Source organism: Phocoena sinus, chromosome 1 (assembly GCF_008692025.1).
Source record: "Phocoena sinus isolate mPhoSin1 chromosome 1, mPhoSin1.pri, whole genome shotgun sequence".
Classification (NCBI taxonomy): Eukaryota; Metazoa; Chordata; class Mammalia; order Artiodactyla; family Phocoenidae; genus Phocoena; species Phocoena sinus.
The window spans coordinates 92473193-92500422 of NC_045763.1; the positions used below are offsets into that span (position 1 = coordinate 92473193).

Consider the following 27230-nt stretch of genomic DNA (forward strand, 5'->3'; position numbering starts at 1 on the left):
ATGAGAATAATTGTATTTGTAGAATTGACAAATATTTTAGGAAGGCCAGTCTTCTGAGATACACCAGTGCCTGAGATATACTAGTTTAGCCCTGTCCTGGGATTATAAAGGCAAGAGGTGGTCCTTCCTTTGCACTAAAGTAATGAATAGTGTTATTGCAAAGTTTTTAAGTACATAAAATATCAGATATGCGTTGAATCATCATTTTTCTATTTTATTTTAAATGTTTTACCACTTTCATTAAGGTGCTTCATCTTATGAATAAAATGAATTTGCCCACACCTTTTGGACCAATTACTGCAAGGCCTCCCATGGTAAGAAAGCTCTTAGAATTTTCAAGATTCAAAATTTCTCTTCTTGAGGTGAAATTATTGAGGCTAAATTTTACAAATGTTGTGCCAGTGACCTCTAATGTGTATTGAAAATGAACAAGTATAAAGTTAACATAATAATAGTCCAGTGGAGAATTGAAAGTGGGAGAAAGCCAGAACATTAAAGAGATGCTTTGGTAATAGAGGCCATCATTTCTGCCAGTGTTGTTGTTCAGGCCTTTGACCTAGGACGTTGTGCTATCCTATAGGATAGTTACATTTAACATACTGAATTGTCTAAAATTTCCATTTTTCTGGTTTTATTTAAAAGGTTGATAATTTTTTATTAGAATTTACTGTGCAGATCTATCAATAATTTCAATGGTAGGCTATGTCTGCTCTTGAATAATTTTAGTTATTATTGGGTTGGCCAAAAAGTGCCTTCAATTTTTAAGTAAAATAAAAGACACATTTTTCATTTTCACCAAGAACTTTATTGAACAGTGTATTTACCCTTTTGTTCCACTACCTTCTGCCATATTTCAGGCAACTTCATAATCCATCTTCCCAAAACTTTTTATCTTTTTGAGCAGAGAACTGTTTGTTCCAGATGCCTTTTACAGTCTTCCAGGGGATTGAAATTTTTTCCATTAAGAGAATTTTGTAAAGACCAAAATAAATGGAAATTGAAGGTGCAATGTCTGGTGAATACGGCAGATGAATCAGAACTTCCCAGCCAAGCTGTAATAGTTTTTGCCTGGTCATCAAAGAAACATGTGGTCTTGCGTTATCCTGATAGAAGGTTATGCATTTTCTGTTGACTAATTTCGGGTGCTTTTCGTCAAGTGCTGCTTTCAGTTGGTCTAACTGGGAGCAGTACTTGTTGGAATTAACCATTTGGTTTTCTGGAAGGAGCTCATGATAGAGGACTCCCTTCCAGTCCCACCATATATACAGCATCACCTTCTTTGGTTGAAAACCGGCCTTTGGTATGGTTGGTGGTGCTTCATTTTGCTTGCCCCACGATCTCTTTTGTTCCACATTATGGTACAGTATCCACTTTTCATTGCCCATCACAATTTGTTTTAAAAACGGAACGATTTCATTACGTTTAAGTAGAGAATCGCATGCGGAGATATGATCAAGAAGGATTTGGTCCACTGAACTTAGGTGGAACCCAAACATCAATGCGATTAACATAACCAAGCTGGTGCAGATGATTTTCATTGCTCGATTTGGATATTTGGGGTATGTCGGCTATTTCCCGCATGCTGTGACATTGATTGTTCTCAATTAATGTCTCGATTTGATTGCTGTCAACTTCAACTGGTCTATCCGACTATGGAGCATCGTCCAGCAAAACTTTGCGAACCACTTTTGACATGTTTGACCAGTCACAGCACCTTCTCCGTACATTGCACAAATCTTTTTTTGCATTTCAGTTGCGTTTTTACCTTTCTTGAAATAATAAAACATAATATGCTGAAAATGTTGCTGTTTTCTTCCATCGATATTAAAATGGCCACACAAAAAATTCACCAGTTTTGATAGTTTTTTTCTTTTAATGCACGTTGATATGACAAGCTGTCACAAACAAAATTGTTTCGAATGAAATTAAAGACAGCTAACCGCTAATAGAGCCATCTTATGGAAAAAAACGAACGAATCTTTTGGCCAACCCAATATTTTGCTATAGTGCTCTTAGTACTTTTTTATTTATTTATTTTTCTTTATTTATTTTTTATTAATTGGAATATATTTGATTTACAACGTTGTGTTAGTTTCAGGTGTATACAACAAAGTGAATCAGTTATACATACGCATATATCCACTCTTCTTTAGATTCTTTTCCCATATAGGCCATTACAGAGTATTAAGTTTCCTGTGCTATACAGTAGGTTCTTATTAGTTATCAATTTTATATATAGTAGTGTGTATATGTCAACCCCAATCTCCCAACTTATCACTTCCCCCCGTTGGTGATCATAAATTTGTTTTCTACATCTGTGACTCTTTCTGTTTTGTAAATAAATTCATTTCTACCATTTTTTTAGATTCCACTTATAAGTGATACCATATGATATTTATCTTTCTCTGACTTACATTCACTCAGTATGACAGTCTCTGGGTCCATCCATGTTGCTGCAAATGGCATTACACCGTTCTTTTTTAACGGCTGAGTAATATTCCATTATATATATATGTACCCTTAGTACTTTTTTTTTTTTTTTTTGTGGTACGCAGGCCTCTCACTGCTGTGGCCTCTCCCGTTGCGGAGCACAGGCTCCGGACGTGCAGGCTCAGCGGCCATGGCTCACGGGCCCAGCCGCTCCGCAGCATGTGGGATCCTCCCGGACCGGGGCACGAACCCGTGTCCCCTACATCGGCAGGCGGACTCTCAACCACTGCGCCACCAGGGAAGCCCGAGAGCTAACATTTAAATAGAAAATTTGCTTTTGTATTGTGTATTGGTTGCTTTTCTAATGTGTATACTATTAACTGCATAATTTTTCTTTATAACCCCAACACCTCAATTCCTGGCACATTGCAAAGATTATGCTAGCTACTATTAACAAATAAAACTCAAATCTTAGTAATTTAACACAATACAAGTTATTTTTTGCTCATGCCAAGTTCATTCCAAAAGTAGGGCAGAATGGTGTTCTCCTTTACTGAGTCACTTAAAAGATAAGTTATCTTCATTATTTGCATTCCCAAGTTGGTGAGGACATCACCATGCAGCCTGCAGATCAAGAAGAGAGAATTATATGTGTGGGAGTTTTTTTTTTTTTTTTTTTTTTTTTTTTTTTTTTTTTTTTTTGGCGGTATGCGGGCCTCTCACTGTTGGGGCCTCTCCCGTTGCGGGGCACAGGCCCCGGACGCGCAGGCTCAGCGGCCATAGCTCGTGGGCCCAGCCGCTCCACGGCATGTGGTATCCTCCCGGACCGGGGCACGAACCCATGTCCCCTGCATCGGCAGGCGGGCTTCCAACCACTGCGCCACCAGGGAAGCCCCATGTGTGGGAGTTTTTTATGCTAACATTTCATTGACTAAAATTCAGGGGAAATCTAACTGCAAAGGAGGTTTGGAAATTTAGTCCAGCTAAGTGCCAAGAAAGAAGAAACAAGTTTTGTGATTAGCTAAAGGCTGCTAAGACAAGTGTTTCATCAATATATGTTGAATGTGTAGAAGAAAATCATGAGGTAGAGAGATGTGAGAATCATGTATCTGATTGGAAATGGTTTTCTAAACATCATAGATTACCATAGTATTTTTGCTTTGTTCTTTTAATTAGTATGAGGACTATATGCCACTACATGCTCCTCTTCCACCTGCATCTCCTCAGCCACCGGAGGAACCTCCTTTGCCAGATGAGGATGAGGAATTATCTAGTAAAGAATCAGAATATGAAAGCAGTGATGATGAAGACCGTCAAAGGTTTGCAATGTCAAATAATATTTGTTTAGATTCTAAGAAACATAGAATATGGGAGAGAGATTCTCTTGCTCTTCTTAAGTTTTGAATACACTTCTTCATAATTCGGGGTCTTTAGAATTTGTCCATCCCCAACTTCCCATCATGCTATAGATTAAGACCTGAAACTAGATATCAAGACTTAAGGGAACATTTTTGTATTGTGAGTAATTTTTTGGATTGATGATTATGGTATACGGTTGATCCTCATTATTTGTTGATTCTGTATTTGCAAATTTGCCTACTTGTTACAATTTATTTATGATTTCAGTGTCAATAATTACAGTGCTTTTATGGTCTTCTGAAGACAGCATGTGCAGAATGGTGAAAAATTTGAGTCTCTTGACATGCACATTCCTAGATAAGGTAGAACAAGGTGACATTCTGCCTTCTTGCTTCAGCTCTCATACCGTAAACAAGTGTCTTTTTCACTGTCTACTTGTACCATGTTTTGCACATTTTTGTGCTGTTTGTTGTTGATTTTGCTGTTTAAAATGGTCTCCAAGCATAGTGTTGACGTGCTGTCTAGTGTTTCCAAGATCGAGAAGGTTGTGATGTGCTTTATGGAGAAAATGCTGTGTGTTAGATAAACTTTGTTCAGGCCTGAGTTATAGCACTATTGACTGTGAGTTCAATGTTAATGAATCAACAATATATATTAAATAAGGTGTTCTTAAACAGAAACACGCATAAAACTAGATATGTATTGATCAACTGATTGAGCACGTGCTTGCAGGAACATCACTGCCCTAGGGGCAGTGATCCATTATTTATTATTTCAGTGTTTGTGGAGACTTTACAGAACAAAATTAAGTTGTATTTCTGTTTTTGTCAGCTTATTCCCCTGGACTTTATTCACCTCAGAATAATTTCTAGAGCAATTCTATAGGATTTTATACAAAAACATTCACAAAAATTACTGCAAAGGGATTATTCTTTTATTGGTTGTTCTTGATGATCTACATATATTTTGTTTAAAGCTTCTGGCAAAGAGCAGTAAATTGTTAATAATGTTCAGGTATATAATCCACAGCATAGCCTAAAACAGGAATTGCTAAACATTTTCTATATAGAGCCAAAGAGTTCTGTTATAGTGGAAAGCAGCCACAGATGATACCTAAATAATTGGATGTTGCTGTCTTCCAATAAAACTTTTTGTTTAAGAAAAACAGACACTGACTAGATTTGTTCCTTTGGCTGTAATTTGTCAACCCCTAGCCTAAAAGACCTGTGTAGGCCAATGATGGGAATCTTAGGCAGATATGCACAGAAGCAACCAGATACAGGAGTGGTTGACAGGAGTCAAAATCCAAGCAGAGAATCTAAGCAACATATACACGTAATCAGCAGCAATTTGACTATTACTGAGGCAACATCCACTTGAGTAGTGGCTCCATGTATTTTCTCTTTCTTAAGGAAGGAGTTATGTTGGAACTACTAAAATAGGAGTGAATAGAGTATCTGTCTTGAATAGAGACAATAAGGAAGGCTGGCAGTTCTTCATAGACTAACTTGTTAAATTAAGAATGTAGAACATTGCAGTGGGCTAATTACTTAACCTGTAAATTTTATTTTCTTTATAAAAATAATGATAGTAATGAGAAATGCTTTAATAGGCTAGCTAAAACCATTTTTGTTTTTGTTTATTTATGTTTCCATTTAGGGATGTAGTGAGGAATTCTGCTAATTCATCTTAAGTCATGAGAACAAAGCCTTTGCATGAACTAACCTCTGGTTTCATGCTTCTCTGTTATCTTCTGGAAATATAAAATATGCCACTATGTATTTGTCAGCAGATGTCTATTGATTACTTACTTAACATATGCCTTGCACTGTGTAGAGCCTTAGTATACTTTGGGTGACATATATTTTGTATAACTGGATTTATTCATAAAATTTTTGGTAAACTGTGATTGTTAAGAGGCTTTAAAAATTTATAACATGTTTTCATTTTTCCTCACTTAAGGAAAAATGTTTAAAATTTATTTTAACCAAATTCTTCTTTACTTCATTTTACTATGCTTGTTTTGCTTTCAAATTTCACAAACTTAACTCTGGAGAAGTAGAGCTGTGACTAGTGGTGTTTGAACTTGCTCTGTGGAAGCACTATATCTGATCCTGTGGAAGAGCCAAGAAAGCCTAGACAAGATCTATTCTAAATATTATTCATAATCATAATGGAGATAAGCTATGTATAAGGTATCAGTTGTCACCCCTTGATTGTTTAAGCTACTTCAGAGTATAGTATTTGAAAACTGTTCTCAAGTATCTTTTTTATATAATGATGCTTTCCAACAATCATGCACAAAATATTTTTAAGTAAAAGTACTTAAGTCCAGGTTCTCTTTAATAATTAGAATATGAATCAAAATAATTTTACTACATTCGTAAGGTCTTTTGAATATTAGTCAAGAAAAGAGCAATAAAGTTACAAAGATTATATTTAGTGTATTTTGTTTAACTTGGAATCAAAGTTCAGTCATTTGGGCAACTAATAATTTTTTTAGTAAAACATATCTTTAAAAATTGCAATTAAGTAAATTCCAAATTCCTTCAAACAAAGGTGAAAGTTGAGCAAGGAGATTTGTAACTTGAGCTTTTGTCAGATTGATTATATCTTATTTGATGGCTTAGAGATTATACTTATGCCATATAAATCATTTTATAATTTATAAGCTCAATACAAATTTGTTTAACAAAAGCAGTTGTAGATAGCTATGCTTCTACACAAAGAAATCTTTTCTACTTTTCTTTCCTCCAATGTAGAATGACCAAACTAATGGAACTAGCAAATCTTCACCCCAAAAGACCAAAAACAATAAAGCAGCACCATGTGAGAAAAAAGAGAAAAATAAAGGATATGTTGAATATACCATCATCTGCTTCACACGGGTAATTTTGTTTTGGATTATAAGATAAGGGTTTTGTATGTACTTTGTCTGATTGCTTAACTCAAATCATACCTCACTCTGACTTTTATTTCATCAGTCCACTGGTTTACCAGTGACTGATTATTTGCCAAATTCACAAGTATCCTTAATTCTCAAAGTTGACCAGCATTTGATACTATTGACTACCCCAGGTTTCAAAATTGTCCACCCTTAATTTTACATTCTCTTTTATTTCTCATCTTACTTTCTCTCTTCCTTCCTACTTTTTTCTTTTGTGACTTTCTCTGACTCACTTGCTTTTTTTTAAAATACTGGATTCCATATACTCCTGTCCATTGTCATTTTCTGTTCATATATTTATACTCCTTGTTAATATCATTAATTTTTTTATGGTTCACCTGTTGCAGCTAATAGATTCCAAATCTCCATCTCTAGATTTAACCTCCTGAGATCTAAAGTCTTCATTTCCAGCTTCCTATTTGCATACTCAGAGTGTCTTGTAGGCACTTAAGACATTATCCAACACAAAATTCATTTACTTTCCTTTCATTATCTCTTTCTCCTCCTGCATTCACAGTTTTGATGATGGCATCCATCACCAGTGTGTTTATATGAAATTTTGTTAATTTCTCCTAACTCCACTACCTGATACCAAACATTTTTTTACTGCGAAGTACCCTACCTGGTATAAGTTCACATGGCTTAGCACACAGGACCCACCTTTAAATATTTATCAAATATGTGATAAGTTCTCTGCTAAATATTATGTGGTTTGGATCATTCTTCCAAAGCTCAATGCTATCTTTTCAAACAGTGAGTTAATAGTCTTATAGGTAAGTAAGCCATATGCACAGATGACTGTTGCATTAGCAGTTATAATAAATGACATAAGAAGAAGATGTAATTAAGAATGAAGTGTTATGAGGAAGGAGAGGTCACAGCCAGTCAAGAAATTGGAAAGACTTTAAGAGAGAGGAGACATTTGAGCTGGGCTTGAAGGATGAGAGGCAAAACTTAGGCAGGGAAGAGATATCCAGTGTGAATGAAAAAGTGAGTTTCCAGAGGTAGGAAAATTTGGTGCGTAGGAATAGAAATGATGAAAGGGAAAGCTGGAAGGATGTGGAGAGATCTGCCTTAAATGTTAAGTTATGGTGTTTGAATACATTGAGGGAGCCATTGTAACGCCACTGATATTAAAAACAATTAAGAATTTCTGTCAGACTTTGTCACCTTGTAATAAACTTTCCAGGAAAATTATGTAGATGTTGGGTGATGGTCAGGGCTATGGGTACGAAAGAATTTTATTAGGTATAAATTAACTTCCGACTATGTCTTAAACTTTCAGTTAGAGTAGAGAAATTGCCAGTGAAATAGTACTTATTACTGTGTATTTTTTTTGAAATATATTGTCCTTTTTTTCCTTTTTCACCGATTATCTGACATTTTGCTTAACAAATTTTCTTTGAAATTATGGCAGAAATTTTACTTGCCTTTTTGCCATGGAATTCTATGTATTTTAATATCTTAATCAGATGAAAATTACCATTAATTGCAATTTTAATTTTATTCAGCTTTTCTACAATGTAAATTTCCCTTGAACTTGTAAGTAACTTTATAAATAGAGGAAGAAGTTTGTTAAAATTATCTTTTTACATTTTTAAAGGAATGGGTCTTTGGGTTTTTTAAAATTATTATTTCATGTTAAGTATACATAATATGATGCATATTTCCCACCTATGTATGTTTTGACACCACAGTCCCATGCTTTTGATCTGTAGCAGCACCAAACAATTAAAAATTAATACAGTTGACCCTTCAACAGCACGGGTTTGAACTGTGTGGGTCCACTTATATGCAGACTTTTTCTCAATAAATACTACAGTACTACATGATTTGAGGTTGGTTGAATCCCTAGATATGGATCCACAGATATAGAGGAACCATGGATATGGAAGGCTGATGAAGTTATATACAGCTTTTCAACTGCTGCAGGGTTGGGGCCCTTAACCCCTAAGTTGTTCAAGGGTCAACTGTAATGTGAACCAATTAAATTTTCCAATAGCCACATTAAAAGATAAAATTAATTTTAATAATATATTTTATCCAACTGATTATATCTGAAATGTTAACATATAATTAATATAAAACATTATTAAAACGTTTTATATTTCTTTTTTCACACAAAGTTGTTAAACTCTGGTGTATATTTTGTACTTAGAGCATAAGTACAGCAACATTTCAAATGCTTATTAGCCACATGTGGCTTGTGGCTACTGCATTGACCTGCATAGGTTTATTATATATAGTATATAGAATACAGTGCATAAAATGCTTACATTAAACATAGAATGAACTTTTTTGCTTATTGGTAAATATCCTGAAGTTTAGAATCAATAGTCCTAAAGTCCTATTTCTGTCATTTACTGAGTGACTTTATGCAATTTCTTAACACCCTTTAGCCTCAAACTCCTTATCTGTCTAAACTAGGAATTTAATAATACCTATATGAGAACATTTGTTAGGATTTATTGAAGTTAAATGTAAGTTACTTTGTTCAATGCCTATAGTGTGTTTTATCAGTGTTAGCTTTTTAATTTTAAAGTAAATATGAAATGTTTTACTCAAAATTTTATTTGCAATTACAAAGTAATGCTGTGATTGTTTGTAAACAGCAGTTTACATCCAGTGTTGTTACCTTCGGATGTATTTGACCAACCACAACCTGTAGGTAATAAAAAAATTGAATTCCATATATCTACCGACATGTCAACTGCATTTAAGAAAGATTTAGAGAAAGAACAAAATTGTGAAGAACAAAATTGTGGTAAGCGTATTCTAGTTCTTTAACATGCTATGTAAAAATTCTTCTCAGTTTTTTTTGTATTAGAATTAAATTTTATATGTTTCTGTTTTTTTAGTATTTGTGAATATATTTAAAATATGCAATTAGGTCTTTGTTAGTGTCTTAGAATACAATCCATTTTAAACTTTTTTATATAACTAAAATTGGAGCTTAGTGGTAAGATTGTCACAGTTACCTTTTGCTAGTAATGAACTCTAGGGTGAGGTTTAGTTTCATTTTTGCTGATGTTTACACTAAAAATGTGATAAAAGAGTTTCTTGTATTGATCTGTTTTTTCATTGCTTGTTATATGTGATGCTCTGGTTTTATTAGTACAGTTGTATTATTGGTTAGGAAAACAAGCAGTGTGATTGTTTTTTGAGTTGTAGATTTCATGTAAAATTTTTTTTAATCCAAAAGACATGGAAGATTGTTTACAAGATACTATTTGTTAAGTTTGAAGATAATGTATTGAAATTACAGATTTTTTTCTGCTTATTTTAAACATTAATTTGATGTTATACTACAGTGGCATTTCCTTGTTCTTTAATTTTTAAATTTCAGGAATAATACCAGCTTATAGAAAATATAATCAAAACAGGAGCATATAAAGTTTTAAAAAGTTAACACCTCAAACCCCACTGTTCCCTATCCCAATACTTAGAGATAACCATTGTTAATAATTCGGTATGAAAATAGTCCTTCCAGATCTTATCCTATACTTGTGTATAAACATTTTATTTTCCCTTACTTCTTTTTTTAAGTAGCCATCATGGATTACTTTTTTATGGCTGCATAGCACTCCATAGTATAGTTATAACAATCTTTATTTAATTATACTCTATTGATAGAAGTTGAGGTTGTTTCCGTTTTCTTTATTATTACAGCAAATTCTGGAATATACATTCTTGTACATATATCTTTGAGCACTTGTGTGAATATAGGATAGAGTTCTAGTAAGTATTGCAAATGTACTGAGTGATAAACTGTAACTGGTTTTAATTCCTGTCTCTGATGGTTAGTGAGAATGCATTGCCTTTTCAGATAGCTCCTTTTTTGTTTGTTTCAGTATTTATATTTGTATTTTTGTAAGGTTTTCTATCTTATCTCATGACTAATCACCCCTTGACACAAAGTTTTATTTTATTTTTTTTTTTTATTTTTTTTTTTTTTTGCGGTACACAGGCCTCTCACCGCTGTGGCTTCGCCCGTTGCGGAGCACAGGCTCCGGACGCGCAGGCTCAGCGGCCATGGCTCACGGGCCCAGCCACTCTGCGGCATGTGGGATCTTCCCGTACCGGGGCACGAACCCGTGTCCCCTGCATCGGCAGGCGGACTCTCAACCACTGCGCCACCAGGGAAGCCCCAAAGTTTTATTTTTTTAAGTTTAATTTACTTAAGGACTTAGACCTTTGTGAGGGGGGGACAATTGTCCCATTCTGCATCAACGTAGAGTAATGCTGAATTAACAGTAAAAACAGTTTTAAAAGTTTTTTTTCTTACTAATGCCTTCAGGCCACAGGAGGTCTGTTGGTACGATGGCTTTCCTATGTTATGAGGAGACTTTTATAATCCTAAATATGGCATGTTATTTGCATCATTTTCACAGCTTTTTTAGGGTTTTGTTTGTTTTTTTAGGTAGTATAACTAGATTTTTTCTACTGAATGTTTAATCCTGTCCTTCCCAACCTTCTCCCCCAAGTCAGTTTAATTTTTGCTGACGCTAAGATTCATGTTTTCTGAATGCAATCCATTATGTTGCTGTGTTGTAAATTTAAAATGTATAATGGTTTTTAATTTTCCTAATTGAATAATTAGGTGTGCAAATATTCTTTTTCCTGACTTTGATTACGATTGGCTTTTTTTTTTTTTTTGGTGGGAAGTATAATGGATGTTTTTTAGTACCCTCAAATGGAAGTGTCTTCTTTTATGATTTTCATGTTCTAGTGGCAGAGTTGAGTAGTCATGATAGAAACCATATGGCCTGCAAAGCCTAAAGTATTTACTGTTTGAACCTTTATAGAAAAAGTTTGCTTATCCTTGTTTCAGAGTATTGAGAAAAACACCAAAGAGTTTTAGTGCTAGAATATATCTTAAAAATTAAAAATGGAAAAGAAAAACTGTTTTGAAGGGAGGGATTTTTAATGGCTGATGTCAATGTTAACTCTTAGACTTACCTGCTTCTGAAGTTGATGCATCCAATATAGGATTTGGAAAAATCTTCCCAAAACCAAATTTGAGCATCACAGAGGAGATTAAAGAAGACTCTGATGAAATGCCATCAGAATGTATTTCTAGAAGGGAGTTGGAAAAGGGCAGAATTTCTAGAGAAGGTAATTTTCATGAAATAAATGAGCATTTATTCCATTTTACATTTATTTGGCCCTTCAGAAGCAAAACAAATCTCTTCATGTTGTTTACTTTATTCAAAGCACATGCTTCAAAACATCTCTCCAGTTAATGATTTTTTTTTGTTTGTTTTTTTGTCTATACATGTATTTTTTATTTTTTTTTAACATCTTTATTGGGGTATAATTGCTTTACAATGGTGTGTTAGTTTCTGCTTTATAACAAAGTGCATCAGTTATACATATACATATGTTCCCATATCTCTTCCCTCTTGCATATTCCTCCCTCCCACCTTCCCTATCCCACCCCTCCAGATGGTCACAAAGCACCGAGCTGATATCACTGTGCTATGCGGCTGCTTCCCACTAGCCATCTACCTTATGTTTTGTAGTGTATATATGTCCATGCCTCTCTCTCGCTTTGTCACAGCTCACCCTTCCCCCTCCCCATATCCTCAAGTCCGTTCTCCAGTAGGTCTGTGTCTTTATTCCTGTTTTACCCTAGGTTCTTCATGACATTTTTTTTTCTTAAATTCCATATATATGTGTTAGCATACGGTATTTGTCTTTCTCTTTCTGACTTACTTCACTCTGTATGACAGACTCTAGGTCTATCCACCTCATTACAAATAGCTCAATTTCATTTCGTTTTATGGCTGAGTAATATTCCATTGTATATATGTGCCACATCTTCTTTATCCATTCATCCGATGATGGGCACTTAGGTTGTTTCCATCTCTGGGCTATTGTAAATAGAGCTGCAATGAACATTTTGGTACATGACTCTTTTTGAATTATGGTTTTCTCAGGGTATGTACCCAGTAGTGGGATTGCTGGGTCATATGGTAGTTCTATTTGTAGTATTTTAAGGAACCTCCATATTGTTCTCCATAGTGGCTGTACCAATTCACACTCCCACCAGCAGTGCAGGAGTGTTGCCTTTTCTCCACACCCTCTCCAGCATTTATTGTTTCTAGATTTTTTGATGATGGCCATTCTGACTGGTGTGAGATAATATCTCATGGTAGTTTTGATTTGCATTTCCCTAATGATTAATGATGTTGAGCATTGTTTCATGTGTTTGATGGAAGTCTGTATATCTTCTTTGGAGAAATGTCTATGTAGGTCTTCTGCCCATTTTTGCATTGGGTTGTTTGTTTGTTTGTTATTGAGCTGCATGAGCTGCTTGTAAATTTTGGAAATAAATCCTTTGTCAGTTGCTTCATTTGCAAATATTGTCTCCCATTCTGAGTGTTGTCTTTTGGTCTTGTTTATGGTTTCCTTTGCTGTGCAAAAGCTTTGAAGTTTCATTAGGTCCCATTTGTTTATTTTTGTTTTTATTTCCATTTCTCTAGGAGGTGGGTCAAAAAGGATCTTGCTGTGATTTATGTCATAGAGTGTTCTGCTTATGTTTTCCTCTAAGAGTTTGATAGTTTCTGGCCTTACATTTAGGTCTTTAATCCATTTTGAGCTTATTTTTGTGTATGGTGTTAGGGAGTGATCTAATCTCATACTTTTACATGTACCTGTCCAGTTTTCCCAGCACCACTAATTAAAGAGGCTGTCCTTTCTCCAGTGTACATTCCTGCCTCCTTTATCAAAGATAAGGTGACCATATGTACATGGGTTTATCTCTGGACTTTCTATCCTGTTCCATTGATCTATCTTTCTGTTTTTGTGCCAGTACCATACTGTCTTGATTATTGTATCTTTGTAGTATAGTCTGAAGTCAGGGACCCTGATTCCTCCAGCTCTGTTTTTCGTTCTCAAGATTCCTTTGGCTATTCGGGGTCTTTTGTGTTTCCATACAAATTGTGAAATTTTTTGTTCTACTTCTGTGGAAAATGCCAGTGGTAGTTTGATAGGGATTGCATTGAATCTGTAGATTGCTGTGGGTAGTAGAGTCATTTTCACAGTGTTGATTCTTCCAATCCAAGAACATGGTATATCTCTCCATCTATTTATATCATCTTTAATTTCTTTCATCAGTGTCGTATAATTTTCTGCATAGAGGTCTTTTGTCTCCTTAGGTAGGTTTATTCCTAGATATTTTATTCTTGTTGTTGCAATGGTAAATGGGACTGTTTTCTTGGTTTCACTTTCAGATTTTTCATCATTAGTGTATAGGAACGCAAGAGATTTCTATGCATTAATTTTGTATCCTGCAACTTTACCAAATTCATTGATTGGGTCTAGTAGTTTTCTGGTAGCATCTTTAGGATTCTCTATGTATACTGTCATGTCATCTGCAAACAGTGACAGCTTTACTTCTTCTTTTCTGATTTGGATTCCTTTTATTTCCTTTTCTTCTCTGATTGCTGTGGCTAAAACTTCCAAAACTATATTGAATAAGAGTGGTGAAACTGGGCAACATTGTCTTGTTCCTGATCTTAGTGGAAATGCTTTCAGTTTTTCACCATTGAGGATGATGTTGGCTGTGGGTTTGTCATATATGGCCTTTATTATGTTGAGGAAAGTTCCCTCTATGCCTACTTTCTGCAGGGTTTTTATCATAAATGGGTGTTGAATTTTGTCAAAAGCTTTCTCTGTATCTATTGAGATGATCATATGGTTTTTATTCTTCAGTTTGTTAATATGGTTTATCACATTGATTGATTTGCATATATTGAAGAATCCTTACATTCCTGGAATAAACCCCACTTGATCATGGTGTATGATCCTTTTAATGTGCTGTTGGATTCTGTTTGGTAGTATTTTGTTGAGGATTTTTGCATCTATGTTCATCAGTGATATTGGCCTGTAGTTTTCTTTCTTTGTGACATCAAGGTGATGGTGACCTCGTAGAATGAATTTGGGAGTGTCCCTCCCTCTGCTATATTTTGCAAGAGTTTGAGAAGGATAGGTGTTAGCTCTTCTCTAAATGTTTGATAGAATTCGCCTGTGAAGCCATCTGGTCGTGGGCTTTTGTTTGTTGGAAGATTTTTAACCACAGTTTCAATTTCAGTGCTTGTGATTGATCTGTTCATATTTTCTATTTCTTCCTGATTCAGTCTTGGCAGGTTGTGTATTTCTAAGAATTTGTCCATTTCTTCCAGGTTGTCCATTTTATTGGCATGGAGTTGCTTGTAGTAATCTCTCATGATCTTTTGTATTTCTGCAGTGTCTGTTGTTACTTCTCCTTTTTCATTTCTAATTCTATTGATTTGACTCTTCTCCCTTTTTTTCTTGATGAGTCTGGCTAATGATTTATCTATTTTGTTTACCTTCTCAAAGAACCAGCTTTTAGTTTTATTGATCTTTGCTATTGTTTCCTTCATTTCTTTTTCATTTATTTCTGATCTGATTTTTATGATTTCTCCTTCTGCTATCTTTGGGGTTTTTTTGTTCTTCTTTCTCTAATTGCTTTACTTGCAAGGCTAGGTTGTTTATTCGAGATGGTTCCTGTTTCTTAAGGTGGGCTTGTATTGCTATAAACTTCCCTCTTAGAACTGCTTTTGCTGCATCCCATAGGTTTTGGGTCATCGTGTCTCCATTGTCATTTGTTTCTAGGTACTTTTTATATAATATGAATATGAATATAATATGAATAATGAAGTGATCACTTCATTATTAAGTAGTGTATTGTTTAGCCTCCATGTGTTTGTATTTTTTACAGATCTTTTCCTGTAATTGATACCTAGTTTAGTGGCAGTGTGGTCGGGAAGGATACTTGATACAATTTCAGATTTCTTAAATTTGCCAAGGCTTGATTTGTGACCCAAGATATGATCTATCCTGGAGAATGTTCCATGAGCACTTGAGAAAAATGTGTATTCTGTTGTTTTTGGATGGAGTGTCCTATAAATATCAATTAAGTCCATCTTGTTTATTGTATCATTTAAAGCTTGTGTTTCCTTATTTATTTTCGTTTTGGATGATCTGTCCATTGGTGAAAGTGGGGTGTGAAAGTCCCCTACTGTGAATGTGTTACTGTCGATTTCCCCTTTTATGGCTGTTAGTATTTGCCTTATGTATTGAGGTGCTCCTATGTTGGGTGCATAAGTATTTACAATTGTTATATCTTCTTCTTGGATCGATCCCTTGATCATTATGTAGTGTCCTTCTTTGTCTCTTCTAATAATCTTTATTTTAAAGTCTGTTTTTTCTGGTATGAGAATTGCTACTCCAGCTTTCTTTTGGTTTCCATTTGCATGGAATATCTTTTTCCATCCCCTTACTTTCAGTCTGTATGTGTCTCTAGGTCTGAAGTGGGTCTCTTGTAGACAGCATATATATGGGTCTTGTTTTTGTATCCATTCAGCCAATCTGTGTCTTTTGGTGGGAGCATTTAGTCCCTTTACATTTAAGGTAATTATCGATATGTTTGTTTCTATTCCCATTTTCTAAATTGTTTTGAGTTCGTTATTGTAGGTGTTTTCCTTCTCTTGTGTTTCTTGTCTAGAGAAGTTCCTTTAGCATTTGTTGTAAATCTGGTTTGGTGGTGCTGAACTCTCTCAGCTTTTGCTTGTCTGTAAAGGTTTTAATTTCTCCATCAAATCTGAATGAGATCCTTGCTGGGTAGAGTAATCTTGGTCACAGGTTTTTCTCCTTCATCACTTTCAGTATGTCGTGCCACTCCCTTCTGGCTTGCAGTTTCTGCTGAGAGATCAGCTGTTAACCTTATGGGGATTCCCTTGTGTGTTATTTGTTGTTCTTCCCTTGCTGCTTTTAATATGCTTTCTTTATATTTAATTTTTGACAGTTTGATTAATATGTGTCTTGGCGTATTTCTCCTTGGATTTATCCTGTATGGGACTCTGTGTGCTTCCTGGACTTGACTAACTATTTCCTTTCCTATATTAGGGAAGTTTTCAACTATAATCTCTTCAAGTATTTTCTCAGTCCCTTTCTTTTTCTCTTCTTCTTCTGGAACCCCTATAATTCGAATGTTGGTGTGTTTAATGTTGTCCCAGAGGTCTCTGAGACTGTCCTCAGTTCTTTTCATTCTTTTTTCTGCTCTGCAGTAGTTATTTCCACTATTTTATCTTCCAGGTCACTTATCCGTTCTTCTGCCTCAGTTATTCTGCTATTGATCCCATCTAGAGTATTTTTCATTTCATTTATTGTGGTGTTCATCATTGTTTGTTTCATCTTTAGTTCTTCTAGGTCCTTGTTAAATGTTTCTTGCATTTTGTCTATTCTATTTCCAAGATTTTGGATCATCTTTACTATCATTTTTCTGAATTCTTTTTTTCAGGTAGACTGCCTATTGCCTCTTCATTTGTTAGGTCTGGTGCATTTTTAATCTTGTTCCTTCATCTGCTGTGTGTTCTTCTGACTTCTCATTTTGCTTATCTTACTGTGTTTGGGGTGTACTTTTTGCAGGCTGCATGTTCGTAGTTCCCGTTGTTTTTGATGTCTGTCCCCAGTGGCTAAGGTTGGTTCAGTGGGTTGTGTAGGCTTCCTGGAAGAGGGGACTAGTGCCTGTGTTCTGGTGGATGAGGCTGGATCATGTCTCTCTGGTGGGCAGGTCCATGTCTGGTGGTGTGTTTTGGGGTGTCTTTGGACTTATTATGATTTTAGGCAGCCTCTCTGCTAATGGGTGGGGTTGTGTTCCTGTTTTGCTAGTTGTTTGGCATAGGGTGTCCAGCACTGTAGCTTGCTGGTCGTTGAGTGAAGCTGGGTGCTGGTGTTGAGATGGAGATCTCTGGGAGATTTTCGCCTTTTGATATTATGTGGAGCTGGGAGGTCTCTTGTTGACCAGTGTCCTCAAGTTGGCTCTCCCACCTCAGAGGCACAGCACTGACTCCTGGCTGCAGCACCAAGAGCCTTTTATCCACACGGCTCAGAATAAAAGGGAGAAAAAGTAGAGAGAAAGAATTAGTAGTAGTAGGAAGAAAGAAAGAAAAAGAGAGAGAGAGAGAGAGAGGGAGGGAGGGAGGGAGGAAGGAAAGAAAGAGAGGGAGGGAGGGAGGAAGGAAAGAAAGAAAGGGAGGGAGGGAGGGACAGTGGGAGGAAGGAAGGAAGGAGGGAAGGAAGCAAAAAAGGAAGAAGATAAAGTAAAATTAAAGTAAAATATAATAAAGTTATTAAAGTAGAAAATAATTATTAAGTAAAAAAAAAAACGGACGGCTAGAACCTTAGGACAAATGGTGGAAGCAAAGCTATACAGACAAAATCTCACACAGAAGCATACACATACACACTCACAAAAAGAGGAAAAGGAAAGAATCATAAATCTTGCTCTTAAAGTCCACCTCCTCAATTTGGGATGATTCGTTGTCGGAAGGAAGGAAGGGAGGGAGGGAGGAAGGGAAAGAAAGAGGATAAAGTAAACTAAAATAAAGTTATAAAAATTAATTATTAAGAAAAAAATTAAAAAAAAAAAACAGATGGATAGAACCCTAGGACAAATGGTGGAAGCAAAGCTATACAGAAAAAATCTCACACAGAAGCATACAGATACACACTCACAAAAAGAGGAAAAGGGGAAAAAATCATAAATCTCAAAGTCCACCTCCTCAATTTGGGATGATTCGCTGTCTATTCATGTATCCCACAGATGCAGGGTACATCAAGTTGATTGTGGAGCTTTAATCCGCTGCTTCTGAGGCTGCTGGGAGAGATTTCCCTTTCTCTTCTTTGTTCTCACAGCTCCCAGGGGCTCAGCTTTGGATTTGGCCCCGCCTCTGCATGTAGGTCGCCGGAGGGCGTCTGTTCTTCGCTCAGACATGACGGGGTTAAAGGAGCCGCTGATTCGGGGGCTCTGGCTCACTCAGGCCAGGGGGAAGGAGGGGTGCGGATTGCGGGGTGAACCTGCGGCGCCAGAGGCCGGCATGACGTTGCACCAATCTGAGGCCTGCTGTGCATTCTTCCGGGGAAGTTGTCCCTGGATCCTGGGAACCTGGCCATGGCGGGCTGCACAGGCTCCCCGGAAGAGGGGTGTGGATAGACCTGTGCTCACACACAGGCCCCTTGGTGGCGGCAGCAGCAGCCTTAGCGTCTCCCGCCCGTCAGCCGTGGCTCTGTGGCGTTCCTTTAAGCAGCACTCGTAATCCCCTCTCCTCGTGCACCAGGAAACAAAGAAGGAAGAAAAAGTTTCTTGCCTCTTCGGCAGCTCCAGACCTTTTCCCGGACTCCCTCCCAGCTAGCCCCAGCTAGCCGTGGTGCACTAATTCCTTCAGGCTGTGTTCACACAGCCAACCCCAGTCCTCCCCTGGTGCTCTGACCAAAGCCCGAGCCTCAGCTCGCAGCCCCGCCCGCCCCGGCGGGTGAGCAGACAAGCCTCTCAGGCTGGTGAGTGCTGGTCGGCACCGATCCTCTGTGCGGGAATCTCCCCGCTTTGCCCTCCGCACCTCTGTTGCTGTGCTCTCCTCTCCCGTCCGCCACCCACAGTCTCCGCCCGTGAAGGGGCTTCCTAGTGTGTGGAAACCTTTCCTCCTTCACAGCTCCCTCCCACTGGTGCAGGTCCCGTCCCTATTCTTTTGTCTCTGTTTTTTCTTTTGCCCTACCCAGGTACGTGGGGAGTTTCTTGCCTTTTGGGAGGTCTGAGGTCTTCTGCCAGCATTCAGTAGGTGTTCTGTAGGAGTGTTCCACGTGTAGATGTATTTCTGGTGTATCTGTGGGGAGGAAGATGATCACCATGTCTTACTCTTCCACCATCTTCAGAACACCCTCCAGTTAATGTTTTTAATCACCACTTTTGGGTTTTAGTACTCATACTTTATAGGGAGGAAAAGTATCTCTCAGTATAATGTTTCCAGTCTATATTTGTTTGTAAGAATATTTTCATTCCTGAAACTTATATGACATGTTAAATCAGTGTGGCCCACAGTCTGGAATTCTGTATTCTGGTTACAGTTGACAGACCAACACAGTACTGTATCTGAGATGTATGCAGAGCAATTATTTGTCAAAAAAAAAAAAAATAGTTTTAATTATTTGGTGATTAAAAGCCTGTGTTTATGAATTTTATATCCTAATGTGATAGTTTTTTACTTCTTAACAGAGTTTTCTTGTTTTAGTATATTTTAGGAAAATATTTAGGGGTTTTAGATTGACATGTAACATATTATAATTTTTCCCATAATGGAAACAGGCTTCCAACTGACATATTTTTGCCTAGAACATCTAGTTGTCAGGAAAGATGGTTATTGTCACTAAATAGGAGTAGCTGTATAGAAATTCAGAAGCCACAGTTTCCCTGAAATACTTTATTATTACATTTGAGTACTTTATTTTTACATTTGAATATATTGGTGCTGGTAGTTTGGGAGATTGACTTTAAGCAAAATAATTACACAAATATTTGGTAGCATCTTTATTTGCTTTAATTTTTTTAATAAAGTAACTCATCTTAAAGTTAAGCTTTACAGAGTTTTAACAGAAATATCTTATTGGATAAATTTTAGTTATTCTAGATGCCTGAAAGTTTTAAACTTTTCTTCATATTACCACTTTAGATTTTCAATGGGTATTTTTATCCCATTAGTAACATTGCCATTAATTTGTATGGTTTTAACATTTTCTTAATGCTTATTTTGTCTACTTAACAGATATATTTGAATGTCATTTTACTTTTTCTTTGAAAAATTGATGAAACTGTCTTAATTTTATATCCTTGTTTTGTTTTTATATAAGAAATGGAAACACTTTCAGTTTTTAGAAGTTATGAACCTGGTGAACCAAACTGTAGAATTTATGTAAAGAATTTAGCTAAACAAGTTCAAGAAAAGGTAAGTTTAAATTTATAAATTGGTTTTATTATTTTACATGTGTTTCCCCTGGCTTTCCTTATTAGTCTTTTCCTTTTTGAAATTCTAGGACCTTAAATTTATTTTTGGAAGATACGTTGACTTTTCGTCAGAAACACAACGCATAATGTAAGTGTCATGTATATTCTCAAATTGTGTTTTGTTTTTAATCTGTTAGAAATTAGCCCTTTTTTAAACATCATTTCCCCTTTAGAGATTAAAATTATATGAAGAAATTGCTCTTATCTTTTAGACATCTAGAGCAAGAGTCAACAAACTTCTTTTTAAATTGACAGTAAAAATTTAATATTTTTATACTAAAATATTACGATGTCTGTTGCAACTACTCAGTTTTGTCTTTGTTGCATTAAAGCGGCTGTAAACAATACATAAATGAATATTAATGGCTGTGTTCCAGTAAAGCATTATTTATAGAAACAGGCCTCAATCCCTAGCTCTAAAGCAGTGGTTCTCAAACTTTAACCTGTGTAAGAGCTTATTAAAACCATGTCCTTGATCTATCCCTAGACAGTCTGATATTCCAGGTTGAGATAGGGCCCATGAATTTGTGTTTCTAAAATGTGTATGGATGATGACTAAGCTGCTGGTCCAAAGAATACATTTTGAAAACTAGCATTTTAATGACTCATCCAGGAATATATAGCAGTCAGGCAGAGTTTTTTAGATTCTTACCATGGCAATAACTTCTCTTCGTTCAGTTGGGAAGGCTTCCAGTTTTATGAGTGCAAAAGAGAGGATATGATTTGTAAATGATATAAAAGCTAATGTTTGGAGTTAGAATTTCATTCTTTAAAATTTTATAATTGGTTAACTCTAAAGTATGTAAGACCATGGCCATATAAATTAGAAGTAAAGAAAATTAGAAGAGGTAAGGAGAGAGACTTTTGAATGGAGGTAAATTAGAGAAATGACTAGTTAATTTTGCTTTAATCTTCATGTGAAACTAAATTTTTTTTTTTTTCTTGGCGGTACGTGGGCCTCTCACTGCCATGGCCTCTCCAATCGTGGAGCACAGGTTCCGGACGCACAGGCCCAGAGTCCATGGCTCACAGGCCCAGCTGCTCCGCGGCATGTGGGATCCTCCTGGACCGGGGCACGAACCCGTGTCCCCTGCATCAGCAGGCGGACTCCCAACCACTGCGCCACCAGGGAAGCCCGAAACTAATATTTTTAAAGTCTTATCTGGGCTATGTACCTTTTTATATAGGCATGCACAGTGAGCACCATGTCTTAAAAACCATGTCCATATTATATTCATTAGTGACAGATATATCTTATCAGGATACCAAAAGTTTATGTTGCTGGCCATGCAAAATACTGGCCCTTTTTCTTGTTGCCGCCTTTGAATCATGATTGTAAGGGGAAAAATTTTTTAAATAGATAATGTGTGTGTGTATATATATATATAAATATATGTATGTGTCACATAGATATATATATGTATCGTGTCTGTATATATATATATATATATATATATAAGTGCACACATATATATATATATATATATATATATCATGTATATACTTTCTATTTCCAGTATTGCCTGCCATTAGAATTTGAAGGGAAAAGAAAATTCTATATTGAGAAAGCTGTACACATCAAAATGATAAATTAATAATTGTCTCCTGTTGGACTAGTCATGTGAATTTGTTAAAAAAGAATTTACCTGCATTTTTTGATACTTTAAACATTCTTTATATGCTTTTGCTAGTCCCATAGACTAAATGGTAGGCAGTACTTTAGTTATAAGTTAGTCTGTTTTTTTAAGTAGTTTGAGTATAGTTTCCTCCCCCAAAATGTTGAAAAATGAATACAGTAGGAGAATAGAAGACTACACTTGGAATACGAATTCTGGTTTGTGTTTTTGGCTTTAACTTTAGCGATCGGTATGACCTTGAAGAAGTCACTCCGTCTCTACACATCATCTGTTAAATGGTGGGTTTTGACTACACGATCAGTGAAGTCCCTTCCTACTCTGAAATTCCGGGTTACTTTTCCATAGTTCCTGTCAGCCCTTTTATTCTTGGTCGTATAGTTGTTTTTTTTACTTGAGTAAATATCAGTAGCATTAAATTGGCTGAATAAAACTGTTTAAAAATAGAGATATGAAAGAAAAACTTTGCTTTTATAGTTGCTAGTAATACGATTTTTAAATCACATATATTTATAACAGCTAAAAAAAGATAAACACATCATCAAAATAATTCTGTAAGTATTACCTACTTACAGAATCAATTTTAGAACAGAATATAAAATATAATTTTAGAAAGCCTGAGTAATGTGCTAATCAGATAGTATAGTCATTTTTATTCTGAAAGCAAAATTTTAAATTGTTCAACGCATTCCCATTGACTTCATCAGAATTCTTTGACAATTCTTTGAGTCAAAACCATTTTTTCTTCTGTGACTTCTAGGTTTGATATACGCTTGATGAAAGAAGGTCGCATGAAAGGACAAGCTTTCATTGGACTTCCAAATGAAAAAGCAGCAACAAAAGCATTAAAGGAAGCTAATGGATACATTCTTTTTGGAAAACCTATGGTGGTTGTATCCTTCAAATCTGTCTGTTCCAAGACTTATGGATCAATAGTTTTTAGGAGTAAGGGTATAATTGAAACCAATTTTTATATTATCCTTCATCTCAACAGCTGGCATTCTAGCTTGAGAATACTCAGTTATAAATATACTTAGTTGAGTCAAATGACAATGTTATTTAAATTTTTATTGGAAAATAAGCATCGTGAGGTTATTAAAATCCAGCCAAGTCTAAACATTTTACTTAATACAGCTTAAAATATACATAATCATGCTAAGCCTAAGATACTATGGTATCCAGAAGTACATTTGGAATCGTTAAAGATATGATTTGTTGTAGTTTTATTATCTTATATTTTATTGTATTATAATTCATATTTATGTTTGAGAATTTTAACAACAAATTATATCATTGACTTACCATCCTGCTTTCAGTAGTTAATGCATTTTCAAACTAGAAATCAGTGGGATAAATGAAGGAGCAAAGGTCTAGGTGTAAAAAATGACTAAAAGAAAAGATACATTTTTTACTTCTTCCCCAGATCATGGACAGCTAGGAGGCAGTCAACAAATATTTGATGAATGACTGAGTAGGAAGACAAATATAGAGATAAATTAAAAACTGTACTCCTACCCTACATTAGGAAGTTCTTGACAATTCTTTAGAAAAGATTACTTTCATGTTTGTGAACAAAACCTTAATTTTTAAATATTAGCAGTTTGCTCGATCTGCTAGACCAAAACAAGATTCTAAAGAAGGAAAAAGAAAGTGTTAAAAATTATTAAAGGTAAGTGTGGAGATAACGTAATAAAAGGACAAGACTTTCTTGAGATTAAAATTAAGGAAGGATAAAAGCCTGAGAGAATAGTAATTTGTGTACCTTCTAACGTTTTTAAAGGATCCTCCCTCTGATTCTTTCTGTCTATGCAGTTAATTTCCATTAAACTTCACAATTAAAACTATGGAATAAAACTTATTTGTATGTAAAAATTAAATTTGGGGAATGAATTTCATAAGGGCATTGTATATTAGTCTTTATTTACTTTTTCTTCATAAAGTAAAGCAGTAGTTCTTAAATTTTAACATGTATTATAATCACCTAGAGGGCCTGATAAAACACAGATTACTGGGTTTCCCCTCACCCCCACCCAGAGTTTCTGATTCAGTCGGTCTGCAAGGGGTTTGGGCCTTAGGTAGTCAATCATCCCTAGTTTTCCTGTGAGTAAGGGGTTTTCCAGGATACTGGACTTTTTAATGCTAACACTGGGAAAGTGTCTGCCACACCAGGACAAGTTGGTTACCCTTGGTGGGACCTGACAATTTGCATTGCTAATTACTAATTGTACACCTCACAGAAATATGTACATATTTTTTTGGAATGAAGTATTTCATCTTTCAAATAAGTAATTTTAATTCATACTTAAGTAATTTAATGATTAAAAATGGTAGAATTAAGCATTTTATATTACATTGATTTAAGAAAGATGAGTAGAAATATATTCCTTTTGTTTTTTATTATTTTAAATCTTTCTGCCTTAGTATACTGGAAGAACATGAAGTAAGTGAGCCAGAATTACTGATGGTTACGCTGAAAAAATTATATAAAGAAAATTTTGCCTAATGTTTATTCCTTTTGGGAGGCACATTGAATATTTGAATTTTGTTGTAAAGTGTCTATACTAGTATAGCCAGAAGTCTTACAAATACCTTAGAAGAACAGATAAAAATAAACCATTTTCAGTGTATGTTTAAAAAAATCATTTTATTTGTAAATCTAACATGAAAAATAAGAAAAAAATTAAATTGCATTCTGCTGTTCTTCTTTAGAAGCATTCCTGCGTAAATACTGCTGTAATACTGTCATACAAAGTGTATCCTTTCTTGTCGTATCCTTTTTGGGGCAGTGTTTTTTTGATTTTCCTGCAAGTGTTTTGTCTCTCCCCAACCCATTGATCCAGTTTAAGCAGTAATTTTTTTACAATGTATTGAAATGAAGTATTTTAAAAATTACCTGTGTTGATTGAACAAATCTTTTATGTGGTTTTTAGATTTGTTGCTTAATTTTCTGTGCTGTCCTTTAGGTTATGTAGTTTTTCCAGGGAAAGTTAGTGAATCAGGTCAGCTTTTTACTTGGACAATGTATACATTTGCTTTAACACAAATTTTATTCTTGTTTCTTCTATTTTGTATTTTCTAAACCTAATTCAGTAACATATATGTTTTCTTTTTTATGATGTATCTGGTTTAGGTGTTCTGTATATATCATGTGTTGTAAAATTTGATTGAGTTTTTTTTCCTATTAAAAAGTACATTTGTTAAAAATTTAAATAACTGGATTTCAATGTAAATTCCAAATAAGAGTAGCAGACCTTACATCTGAGGTTTTATTATCGAGATAGCAAGTAGAAGTATCTTTTTTCCTCTTTATTTTTCTAAGCAAAGTAAAACAAAAGGAATAAGAAAAGGGTAACAGAGAGGAGAATACATAATGTTGACTCAGGGTAGCTCAATAAGTGGAAAGAAAAATTCTGGTAGGTATGTAAGAGCAGTGGTTTCCAGACTAGTTGATAACCAGAACCACCCGAACAGTGGTTCTCAGTTTTGGCTGCATACTGGAATGACTTGTGGAACTTTTTAAAAAAATACTGACAAAAGAAACTCTCCCCCAGAGTTTTGATTCAATGGTCTGGATTGCAGCATACATATTAGGATTTTCAGATTTCCCGAAGTATTGGTTCTAATGTGCAACCAAGGTTGAGAACTACTGAGGAAGGATTTTTACACATAAAGATTCCTGGACTCTGCCCTAGAGCTAATAAATCAGAATCTCTGGAATTGGGACCAAGAATCTAATTTAAAAAGGTCCCTTAGTAGTTCTAAGGACTGACCAGTTTGGATTCTACTTGTTAGATTAAAATGGCAAGGTGGATCCGAGATACCAACCTAACCATCTAAACTTTTATAAGTAGGAAAATAAAGCACTGGAGCCTTTACATTTCTTTCTTGCAAATCCTGCTATAAATAGTACTATGAAACCAATGAAAAATTCTGTTAATCATTGTCATTCTGAGTACAAAAAGAGATACTAAAATTGCTGTTACTTTTTTCTACTGGCACAGTTAAAATGTTTTATTTTTTAATGTTATAAATCAGTTTCTGTGTAAGCTGTTTATTTAGACAATTAAAATTTTGTACTGACATGATTCACTAATTTTCTAAATATAAATGTTTTAGCTTTTAGTTATTTTAAAACTAAACTGTTTTATAATCATGATTATTTTTAATGAATTTCTATGGTATTTTAGGTTCCATTTGAATTTTTCATATCTCTCAAGTGCTTTCCAACTTTGTGGAGATGAAATTGACCACCTGGACTATGGAACTGTGCGTAACAGCTTTTAAAGTGTATTTAAAAATTAAAACTATATACATTTAAATCAGTTTATTAGAGATATATCACATGTATTTTAATCATCTTCCTCATATATAATAAATTATTTTCTTTCCAATAAAATAATGATCTTAATTTTTCTTTATGTTTTATACATCAAAGAAAGTATAATTTGATAATTACATAAATTTTTTATTAAGTGGCTTTATATTAAATATAAATTTTCTTTTATGATTACAAATATTGCCCATTTTCATTCTTACCAGGATACTGATGCACTTAACATTTTTTTTATAGTAATCTTATTTCTTGTAATTATTCTAGGAGTGGTTTTGATTGGCTGTGAGTTTTGATGATTTTTTTTGTTGTTGTCGATTTTGTTTTTTTGTGTTTTTTTAGTTGTGGGGGATTTTTCAGTTTAGGGAATTTGTATCCTTGCCCTAACTTAGTCTTCCAGTTTTGTGTCCCCCAATCTATCAGAATGTCACTCAGTGGTGTAAATGTTTCTCATATAAAATTATTCTGTTCCCTTAGTGAAATTAATTTCAACTCTCTGTTAAGTATGAAACTTTGATATGTTTTATTTAATTTTCTCTGATTGATACTCTCCTGTGAGTATGTAATAACAGTTTTATCTTAGAGTCACGTCTTTGTTGGAATGATGTTGTGAATCATAGCTTCTTCCCTTTTACTCATAGCTTTGTGAAATAAGGCAAATGAGAA

General features: G+C 35.1%; 1 protein-coding gene across 11 annotated transcripts in view; it reads left to right on the forward strand.

Annotated features, from left to right (window-relative positions):
* The window catches only part of RNPC3 (RNA binding region (RNP1, RRM) containing 3), an 81206-nt gene that overhangs the window by 8517 nt on the left and 45459 nt on the right, over nt 1–27230 (forward strand). For 5 of the 11 annotated variants that reach the window (XR_004349182.1, XR_004349183.1, XR_004349181.1 and 2 more), the window contains exons 6-15: nt 246–314; nt 3607–3749; nt 6552–6677; nt 9349–9500; nt 11690–11851; nt 20447–20541; nt 20630–20688; nt 22995–23127; nt 23832–23903; nt 24944–26500. Coding sequence is in view for 5 of the 11 variants with exons in the window: in XM_032626579.1 (XP_032482470.1) it covers nt 246–314; nt 3607–3749; nt 6552–6677; nt 9349–9500; nt 11690–11851; nt 20447–20541; nt 20630–20688; nt 22995–23127; nt 23832–23891 (999 nt within the window). In the remaining 6 variants the exon portion in view is untranslated. Of the gene's footprint in view, nt 1–245; nt 315–3606; nt 3750–6551; nt 6678–9348; nt 9501–11689; nt 11852–20446; nt 20542–20629; nt 20689–22994; nt 23128–23831; nt 23904–24943; nt 26631–27230 lie in introns of those variants that run through there. The other 6 variants (XR_004349189.1, XM_032626628.1, XM_032626579.1 and 3 more) reach the window with 6 other exon arrangements.